The following is a 10708-nucleotide window of genomic DNA, read 5'->3' as shown; positions in this document are numbered from 1 at the left end:
GGGGAGGGGAGTGGAGTGGGAAGGGGAGAAACACACAAAATTCATGAAAAACTTAAAAAGACCAAGAGAAAAGGAGCATGTTTTCCAAAGACACAGTTGTTATGAGTGAGGCGTAAAGTGGAAGTCTACAAAGGAAATGTGGAGATTTTTTTCTTTTCTTTTTTTTTTTTTTTAAGTAGGCTCCAAGCCCAGCCCAGCCCAGAGCCCAACCCAGGGCCTGAACTCACACTCTAAGATCAAGACCTGAGCTAAGATCAAGACCCGGTCGCTCAACCAACTGAGCCACTCAGGCACTCCACTATCATGGAGCCTTAAAGACAAACTCTGTCCTTTTTCTGAGCTCAGGCTTATGAAGAAGACAGCTTTAAAATTCTAGGACCATTTAAGACCTTTCAAAGAACCAAAGCACTTGGAGAACAGGAGCTCTCAACTGACGTCAAGCCCAGCTTCAGGGGAAATTAGATCTTAAACGAGTTTCATTTCACAAGGTAAGAAAATGAAATGTTTAACCACTTAAGGATGGACCGTAAAAAACACCTAAGTCGGTCTGAGCTAACACAGGCAATATTGCCCCCAGTAAAAAAAAAACCTCCGGTCTATTAGGACGTGCCAACTGGTTCTTAAAAAATTTAGAGGTCTTCTGTTTTCAACAAATGAAAAGTGTGTGGTCTAGAAAATAACAGAGTTCTTTCAGTCTTCTCTCTTCCATTGTCAACTCGATGTAGTTTGGCCCAGTTTCGTTCAGTGAGATTTATGTAAGTAACCACCCCCCCCCCCCAACACACACACACAATACTGACATTTCCTGATCTCCATAAATAGTATATCATGTGTAAACCCCAGCATGCTTCTTCATGCTCCTCACGTGTTTTGTTTTGTTTTTGTTTTTTTAAGTACTTATTAGGTAACAAACTACTGCATCTGATCAGTTTGGGGGTTCTTTTTTATTTAAGGTGAAAAGTTCCTTTTCTCAAAGAGTTTACCATCTGCCCCGGCAATTAACAAACACTAATCATGAGAAGTTACACAATCCATCAGCAAAGATATCAACGCAGAGTCCCAGCTCCCAACAACGGCAGGAAAAAAGCCTTTAATATCATCTAGACCAAACACCTCATTTTGCGGATAAGCAAACTGAGTCTCAGCAGGGACAGAAAGGAGCTAATTAGGGAGAAAGGAAGATTGGAGCCCATGGTTCAAGTCTAATTAGAGGTGCAGATAACAAGCTGTGGTGAAAGAGAGGGCCCCCAGCAAGAGCCCCGGGGGCCCGGGATGGTTGGTGGGATGGAGAGAAAGTGTCAGAAGGGAGGCTGGGAGGTGTTTAGAATGGGCAAAGCACCAGAGCAGCTCAGAGGTGAGAAAGTGGCGACCTTCCCTTTGGGAGCCGTGGGAGAGGTGAGGCTAAGGGCAGGGAAGGGGGACAGCATTGGGGATCATGAAGGCTGGGTTCTAATCCCGGTCTCGTCGTAATGCGTACAAAAATGGGGGAAATGACCAGAAGCTCTTCAAGAGGCCACCACCACCCACCACCCCTCAGATTCGGGAGTCAGAGGACAGAACGTACGTGTGGGCAGTGGGTAACACACATCGGGCGTCTGCTGGGTCCACACAGCTCCAGGTGTAGGACCCGGTGATAAACACGAACACAGGAGGCCCTGCCCCACAGAACTCCCCTTCTACATGTTGGAGCCCCAAACAAGCTTCCTTGGTATCAACAAGGAAGAGCAGGCGTGGCAGGAGATGCTAATATGGAAGGTGAACCACCAAGGACAGCGGTGGAGAACCAGGGGCCATAGCCCCAGCTCGCCCAGCCTCCCCAAACTCACGAGGCCACTTTATCCTCAGGCACTTGGGAGCTCTACAGGCTTCTGAGGGAAAGTGGTGACAAGACACAAACATGCAGAAGGCCCAATGATGGGACCCTGCGATAGCTGTGGCCGACACCGAATTCCTTCTGCCACAACCAGCTCCAGGCTCTGCTTCCGGAAGGTTCCCACCACTGCCGGCCTCCCCGCACCTGGCCACTCCTGCCAACTCAACCCAGACCAGGGGGCTTCTGGTCTCGTGAGCATCTTCCCCACGTGTTTTTACCAGGGCTGCTCAAAACAGCAAAAATCAAAAAAAAAAACAAAAAACAAAAAAACCGGCTTCCTTTTATATCCCCTGATCTCAACGCTTCCTAGAGTGACCTTGCTAACGAAAACAAACTGAATAAACACTTGTAGCATGAAGCAAATGGCTTCTCCTCCAAGTGTCTGTAGGAACAGTGTTTGTTTACCAGCAGGGTCAGGAAGGCAGGACATAGAAAACCTTCTCAGAGGTCTTAAGCGAGGGAGGGTGGCCCTGGCTGGGGTGGGGCGCAGGGAGAAGGGTTGTTAACCCTTTCAGATCTGCGTGACGCACTTCATTTTGTCCCCTCTGGCTGGAAGAGAAAGTTGCATATATCATAAACCACGGGGGAGGCTTATTGGCACAGCATTTTCCACATGAAGGTGATAAAACGCTGTACAAGAATTTACTACAAATACTGCATTTGAACTTTCTACTTTGCGGAGGAAATACCGAAGTGGACCGTCCAAGCTCAAGAGCAAAGGTGGTTGGTGGGGCTACAAGCAAAGTGGAAGAACTGGTGCTCATCACGGAGGCTTTTCAAAAGGCTCTTACATGACTTTTTTAAAGGCTAGATATCACAATAGAGACAACCATGCGGACGAGGGTTTGGTTATCTGTGCTCAGAAGTACTTAGGGCATTTATTACTGAAAATCAGGACTTGGGGGACACCTGGGTGGCTCAGCCAGTAAAAGTGTCCGACCCTGGATTTCGGCTCAGGGTTCATGGGATTAAGCCCTGCCTCAGGCTCTGCACTCACAGCACGGAGCCTGCTTGGAATTCTCTCCCTCCTCTCTCTGCCCCTCCCCCATTCTGTCTCTCAAAATAAACTTCAGAACAATAAGATAAAATGATGACTCTGCCTGCATTCTACTCTAAAACAAAAACAAGAAAAGGCCCGGGAAATTCAATCCCCAAGGAAATACACGGTTCGTACAAGAACGTTAGCAAAGGAAACCACAGGGACCTCTGGCCCCGTGCCCTGCTCATCTGTGTGGCAAATGTGAGTGAGAAATGAGAATATATTCCTCTCGGGGCGCCCAATCAAAGGAGGGATCACACATGGGCGAGGGAGATCCTTCCAGGGCCAGACACCCAGCCTTGATGAATTCACAGCAAGAAGCTGTGGAGGCAGGTTTTCCAGCAGTTACGGACGGCTGCATCTTTTGCAATCCCATGTGGCTGTGATCCCATCCTGAGGACTAAGACTAAGTCACCACCGCCAGCCTGATGCCTTCCAGCTGCGTGAAGGCCTGGCCATTTCTGTGCTTAAAGAACACAAGGTAGCAATTTAGAATCAGTTCTGTCAATAAAAACGCTGATATCTGCCTTTCTACGGGCAGTTACAGAAAACATCTGGTTGAGAAGGAACATTCTGGCCCAACTAGGAAAATCAAAGTATGAATGGATGGGGCATGTGAAAAAACTAACAATGACATCAATTCTACTTGTAAAATAAACTCACTCTAACATTCGGTCAGCAAACATTTTAACAAGCCAGGCGCTGGGAACGGGACACAAAGGCAAAGGCACCACTCCCGACACTTGTATTAAGTGCTTAGCATGTGCCGAGCTGTTACAAATAGTGTCTGGAACAATTCTGTTGTTATCATAGTATGAGACAGGGTTTATCACTAGCCTCATTTTACAAAGGAGAAAGCAGAGATACAGAGAGGTATCTCGTCCAAGGTGATCAAGAAGTCAGTAAAAAAGGCTGAAATTTGAACCCAAGACGCCCAGCTCCACCCTGACGGGTATATAAAGTAAAGAGGACAGAGGGAGGGAAGAAAAAGCTACAGTCTCAGTCTCAGAAGTTAGTGTCTGGGTAAAACTGATAGGGTCTTTAAGGGTGCATAGGAGTTTATCAGGGAAGAAAGGAGAAAAGCTCTTTCCAGACAGAGGGATTATAAATGCAAAGCACAGACATCAGCACTTATCAAGTAAAATACTTTTAAAAGATGAAAACAAACTCCACTCCTATTTCTTAGGCAGGGAGATCCCATAGAGCTCCTAGAAAAACAACAGCTAGCAACAGTCTTAACATATTTTGGTTTAGGGCACCTGAAGAAATGCAGTTGAATACAGTACAGTACTCCCTGTAGTTCATGCACACAACAGCAATAGCTGATAGCTTGTCAGTCCAAACCACACACGGGAACACGACTTAATAGAATGTGTTGCCAGAGATTTGGGCTCCCAAGTCCTTAGCACAGTACCAACAGGAAACCCTGAAACTAAATACCTCACCAAACCAGTCTGGCAACAAAGAGAAAAAAGCTGGAAAGGGGGAGGGAGTACATGTTCCAGAAGGCCAAATTCTAACAGGCTGGCAGGTGCACTCCTCATTTATTTTTACCGTTTCAACAGACTAGCAATGGCTTTGTTCACCAGAATACGGACACGTTCCCAAGACTTTGAAAGACAGGAATTTCCCCAACAAGAAAATAAGAGCTGTGCAATGAATTGGCAGTTCTAAACATGGCTATTCAGGAGGTTTATCTTTCCCTGAGACACTTAATGGTAATTCACATTCTCTGAACAATATTAAGATGAATAGAATTTAGTGAATCATATCACATAAATGATTAAATGATAGGTTACAGATGTTAATGTCATGAAGTTCCAGTCCCTCCAGCCAACAGGAACAACAGACGGATCGTCTCCACTTTAAAGACAGGTTATATTCCCAAAGTTTTGTTGTTAAGTTGGCTGTTTAGAGCAGTTTTCTTCCCCACCAACAATGCTACACGCGGTGGATGGTACGTAAGACAGAACACAGAAAACCAAATCTAAACTGGGCTACTAGGTAGGTCTAAGGACCCCCGCCCACATAAGGCATAAGGATTCCGGAGGGAGGTGCAGTCCAACTTCTGGAGAGCCGGACATATTCCTCTCACTCGGCCTGCTTTGCGCACGAGAAACCCTCCACCTGCGCGTAACTGCTGCTAGTTCCCTAACCTCCAGCAGGAGTTGTATTTAAGGAGGAGATTGGGGAGGAGGAGAAGGCAGGGACTCAAGGAGAAGGAAAAAAAAAAAAAAAAAAATCACAGAATCACAGGGGTGAGGGCGTGAGAGCCAGGGTGCAGGGCTCCCACTGATGCAAGAGGCAAAGGCTGCGGATTCTTCCTTCTCTGAGCGGCCCCCAGACACCCCCTCAGACACCCCTATTTTCCTCCCCTGGATGGTGGGCCTCTGAAATTCCAGGGCTGTAGACCGGTGGGTCTGGATCAGGGTTTTTCTACACCCCCTACACTTCCCACTCTTGAACACAGTCGTCCACTTCCCTACAGACATGAAAACACGTGTATGGCTCTGATGATTTTTCTCAGGCTTTTTCTTGCCCGTACGCTAGAGAAGGGGCACACACACGTGCACACACCAAGGAGAGAGGAATACGTGTGGAGACGCATCCACAAGACCCATAATTCTATCCAGTTCAAACGGATACACAGAGCATGTGTGTATTACATACATATATATATTTGTATAGGAAAGACTGTACGATTCAAGTGAACTGCGCACTGAGACCGCTACGTAGGCAGCGCATGTGTGAATGTAAAAGCTGGACAGCTCAAAACCAGAACGGGTCAGAGGAACGTGCTGCGGGTGGAGAGGGAGGTGTGGACCCTTGTCCTGCCACCTCACATCACTGAGAACAGGGAGAAGATGAACCTCCCAGTGCTGAAGCCCGCCCACACTCTGGAGTTCATGGAGACACCCCAACTTACTGGAACTTCAAATGCCTCCTGGGTGTCGTCCAGCATCTGGATTTTAATGGACATGAGTTTTCCTGAAGGTGTTGTGGGCGGCTTCTGTCCATGTTCCAAGGTACTGATCCCCGAATTCTCCGGGGCCCCCAGTCGCGATCCTGGACTTGGCCTCTGCTCTATTTCTCCCATGGTGAAAGCAGATTATATAATATCTGCAGAAAGCAGTGAGAAGGAAAAATACATCAGAAGAGGACACTCATTTCAAGCACCTAAGGGGACATCTGTGGTCTCCGACCCTTCCTGGGATCCCTGGAACCACAGCTCAGTGGGCTCTCTGTCCCCTGCACAGCAATCACACGTGGGGAAGCTTCATGCATTCACAAACAATAAGGTCACCTTCAACCAACCAAGGCATGCAAATAGTTGTGCATATTTTAACATATTTTCTAGTTTTACAGTCAGCTCTTATTCATACCATAGATTCAGTTGTTTTCAACATATTATCAGTGTCTGCAGCGAGCAAGGCACCACTTTTTACACATCTTGAGTCTGGACAGGAGATGATAAACAGTGCCTAAGCCATGCCATTAGCAACCATTAATTACCTTTTATGGACACACCAACATACTAAGTAATGTGGGTATTACAAAGATAAACAGATAAAACACATGGTGGCTCTCAAGTTTATAATCTGTCGAAGCTAAACATGCATTCACACAGGGGTCTTTCTCCTGATTTCTTCTCCTAATTCATTTCTTTCCTGCCATCCCCCCCATCGTTCCCCTTTTCCAGAAAAACCATTCTACATATAGTATCAGCGACAACAACGTTATTTCCCTAAAAACAAAACCCAATCCTCTTTACAAATAGCCGGCTCTTCTCCCGCCATACCCACCCCCCCCCCCCCTACCCCACACCACGGCCTTGCCCCCCGGTCTTCACATGCATGGCTCGCTCTGGATGAGTGCTTTGCACTCCTCCTCCATCTGGAAACTTCTAGTCTAGCTTTCTGGAACTCAGTTCCAGTATCACATCCCCGACACCTGGGCAGGGCTCAGGTACCGTATCCTCCTCGGCGTCCACGACTCTGTCAAGCGTCAGCATGGTGTTCAGTCTTATGTGCCTCTGCCCGATTATGTCCCCCATAACCTCATGACCACTCTAAAGCCGGAATCAAATCTTAGGTATCTTTGGATCTCAGCACCTACCTAGACACAGTGCAGGGTATAGAAAGTTCAACAATGACTGCTTGTTGACTGGCCCTGTCTGGACGTGAAGGGTCATGGAGCACAACGGGGTGCTTCCATCATGGAGAAGGCAGGAATGGTCCTCAATCTGGTCTCTAATGTCAGGGAATACTTGGAAGGAGACAAGTACACAGAAGAAGACGCTGCAGGAAAATGGAACGGCCCCAACAAAGCTATGGGACACAAACGGGGAGGCAGATACGAAGAAGAGTAGGAATTAATGCTGGAAATGCACTTGGAAAACAGGGTGGAACAAACTAGAAGGACTTCAGACACCTTGCTGACAAATACGGTCTTTCCCTGCAGTCAGCGGGGAGCCACTGGAGAAGAAGGACATAAGAAAAGCAGAATTTTAGAAAAATGCATCTGAAGAAGATCTGTTCTACAGGCTGGAAAAAGATGGACGGCGGGGGCTGGGCAGGGGGTTATTCGGCGACAAAGCTACAGCAACAATCTGTGCCCAAGGGGATAACTTAGACAGTGGTGACAGAAGGGAAAACATGAAGCCATAAAACCCACTGTTCTGGAAAAATTACCCCGACGTTGTTAACAGTAAGCTGCCCAGAGGAGGATATAAAAGAACAATGACCAGAAAATGTTCTATCAGGGAAGAAGGGAGGGAAGGTGTGAGTTTCACTGGGGGCACCGTTCAGGGTTACAAAAGGCCAGCCAGGGACGTAAGGGGGAGGTGGAGCTGGGTTTGGACTGAGAGTTCAAGCCCATCTTACTGTGTAAGCAAAAGCCACAATGAAAGCAAATGGCGGAAGGTGGAGGGGAGGAGCCAACCAAAAACCGATGGCCCCATCATGAGGGTGCTCATGGGCTGAATACTGCTCCTCCAAAAATCTTACCCCCAGTATCTCAGAGTGTGACTGTATTTGAAGAAAGGGTCTTAAGAGAGGGGATTAATTTAAAATAAGGCCATTAAGATGAACCATAATCCAGTGTGACTGGTACCCTTATAAAAAGGGGAAAACTGGACACAGACACCAGGGATGCTCGAGCACAGAGGAGAGGCCATGTGAGGGCACTTGGAGAACGCGGCCATCTGCCAGGCCAGGAGAAAGCCCTCAGGAGACCCCGACCCTGCCGACACCCCGGTCTGGACTCCCAGCCTCCGGAACTGTGAGGAAACACATTTCTGCTGTTTCACCCCCACCCCTAACCTGTGGTAGTTTGTTACAGCCGCCCTAACAAACTATACAAGGGTTCATGCAGAACCCGGAAAGAGGCACAGAAAGAACAACCTGGGGCACCAAGTGACTGCAACAGCTGCAGAAAGGGCACTGAGGGAGGGTCACCTGTGGTGTGAGGTACAGACCTGAGTGCCGTGTCTTACACATTTGAGATCATGTCACCCTTCAGCTCTTTTGTTCAGGAAAAACCATCCAGTTTGTAAATCTTATTTGGTAGGTTCTTCTCACCCAACTCCTGCTCATCCTCCTCTCGAAGAGTTGGGCCCCTAGAAGCTTCCAACAATATTCCATATGGAAGCCCCTCCCCCCCTTCCTCTCCGCAAAACCTGTGACACTCTCACTGTGACACCAAAGGCTGTCCTGGAGGTCAGCAAATCAGACACTACGGAGTCACCTCAACAACCTGGTCATTGACTCAAACCACCCTGGCCTAAAGAGATGTGTCCTTTGGACAGAGAAAGGGTCTGAAGACCACCTCAGAAATACCACTTACTAAGTATTTTTCCACAAACTCTCCACCAAAGTCTAAGAGTATTCTTTGTTTCTCTACAGTCCTTCAAGGTTGGGTTCTGTGGCAAGGCAATACCAGTTAAGGACGGACTTTTCTTTTTTTTTTTTTTTTTTTTAACGTTTATTTATTTTTGAGACAGAGAGAGACAGAGCATGAACAGGGGAGGATCAGAGAGAGAGGGAGACACAGAATCTGAAACAGGTTCCAGGCTCTGAGCGGTCAGCACAGAGCCCGATGCGGGGCTCGAACTCACGGACTGTGAGATCATGACCTGAGCCGAAGTCAGACACCTAACCGACTGAGCCACCCAGGCGCCCCAGGACTTTTCTTTTTTTGAATGCCCATGTAGGACTTCACAGATCTGTTCTGGAAGTACCTTTCCAATTTCTGCCCCAAGTAAGCTTTCCTTAAGACCCAAATTCTAATTTGTTTGTTGTGTGATCTGTGCTTTGCTTAATTCACCTATTAGTCTTGAGACATCTGACTGGACCAAGTTCATCTATAATGCCTAAGCACAGGGCCTTATACCAAATGGAAACAGGTCGTCTGCTTGTTCAAGGAATCAGATGTGGCTGTATAGATCTAATTAGTTAGGAAATGAGTTGTGTTGAAAACAATCTTCACAAAGCAGGCAAAATTATTTTCCTGTGTTTTCTGGTTGGGGTCTCATGGTTAAAAATACAACCTCCAGAAAAAAACATGACATCAGCCCCATTAGCCTTCCCCATTCCCAGATTCCTCTCTGTACTTTTTCCTACTCTGGTCTTGATCCCTCCTTGCCTCTCGAAGCATCCTCTGCTGCCTGCCTCACTTCCCTGCACTCAGTCCATCAGGATGGACAGGCCCTGTGCTCGATCACTCATGCTGGGCCTGGCCCCCTAGCCCCTACTGCAGAGTCAGGGAGATGTGGCTCAGATGCCCAGGCATGGAGGTGAGTACAGGGAGGAAGGGGCCCATCCTCCCACGTCACCCCACCTCAAAGGTGCTGGGGTCCCTCCTTGCAAAAGCACTTCCTCTCTGTCCAGCCTGAGCAAAGGGCAAGGCCCCTCATCCCCTAAAACTAAATCCTCTCTCCCCCTCGGGCTCAAGATCCCCAGATGAATATGTATGGTCATTTTTAGCACCTTGGCATTTAAAAAATTAAATTCAGTTAGTTATTAACATATATTTAGTACCTTAAATTCCCTTTTCCTCAGTCTTCACAATGACCTCACGCCTGTATTATTTCCACTTCTGGTTACTGACATTTCAACAACGTAGTCATGCTTTCTGTTTTCCTAGCTGCATGAAGACTATTGCTGTACATGGAAAGTCCTGCTGAATTCAAATATAAATCCAGCCAAGTGGTCTGAATGGAGCATCCGAGGAATGTCACGGGAATATCCGAGGAACGCTGGCAAGTCATAAATGGGTGAGCACGCTGATGCTGGCTATCAGAATCGGGGAGTCTGGTAACACAACACAGCCTTCTAGGTGAACACGTCCGGCAAACGTAAAAGCCTTTTGTTTATACAGATCAATCCGCGCTCTATTTGGGCTTTACCTCCATAACTACCCCCCTGGCTTCTGCATTCCTTAAGGAATGGCCAAAGGAAAGGAAATTAACGTCTCTGTCCTTGTGATACATGATTAACTTAGCATGATCGTTCCAGACCTACAAGCAAAAAGCTGCTTGAGAAACGACTTTATTCATTAGCTCTATTTGAAAAGCTAGTTAAAAGGAAACAAGAACAACAACAGACACAGCAGTAAAATTGTTAACTGGCAGAGAAAAGATGAAAAAGCTAGAGTTGCCCCAGCTTCAAGACTTCCTCTTGGAATGCACCCGAAAGCAAGCAGCAGGACACATGCAAATGCCAACTCCATCCCGGAGGGACCGAAGGACCTTTGCAACTCCAAACCACAAACGGGGGGGGGGGGGGGGGGGGGGGGGA

At 47.4% G+C, this 10708-nt stretch overlaps 1 protein-coding gene across 3 annotated transcripts in view; it reads right to left on the bottom strand.

Annotated features, from left to right (window-relative positions):
* FARP1 (FERM, ARH/RhoGEF and pleckstrin domain protein 1) overlaps positions 1-10708 on the bottom strand; it is a 294004-nt gene that overhangs the window by 222576 nt on the left and 60720 nt on the right. For all 3 annotated transcript variants that reach the window (XM_049647489.1, XM_049647490.1, XM_049647488.1), the window contains exon 2: positions 5839-6032. In XM_049647489.1, the coding sequence (XP_049503446.1) occupies positions 5839-6009 (171 nt within the window). In that variant the 5' untranslated portion in view covers positions 6010-6032. The remainder of the gene's footprint in view (positions 1-5838; positions 6033-10708) is intronic.

This window comes from Panthera uncia (genome assembly GCF_023721935.1).
Source record: "Panthera uncia isolate 11264 chromosome A1 unlocalized genomic scaffold, Puncia_PCG_1.0 HiC_scaffold_16, whole genome shotgun sequence".
Classification (NCBI taxonomy): domain Eukaryota; kingdom Metazoa; phylum Chordata; class Mammalia; order Carnivora; family Felidae; genus Panthera; species Panthera uncia.
This window is presented reverse-complemented; position numbering and strand designations above follow the sequence as displayed.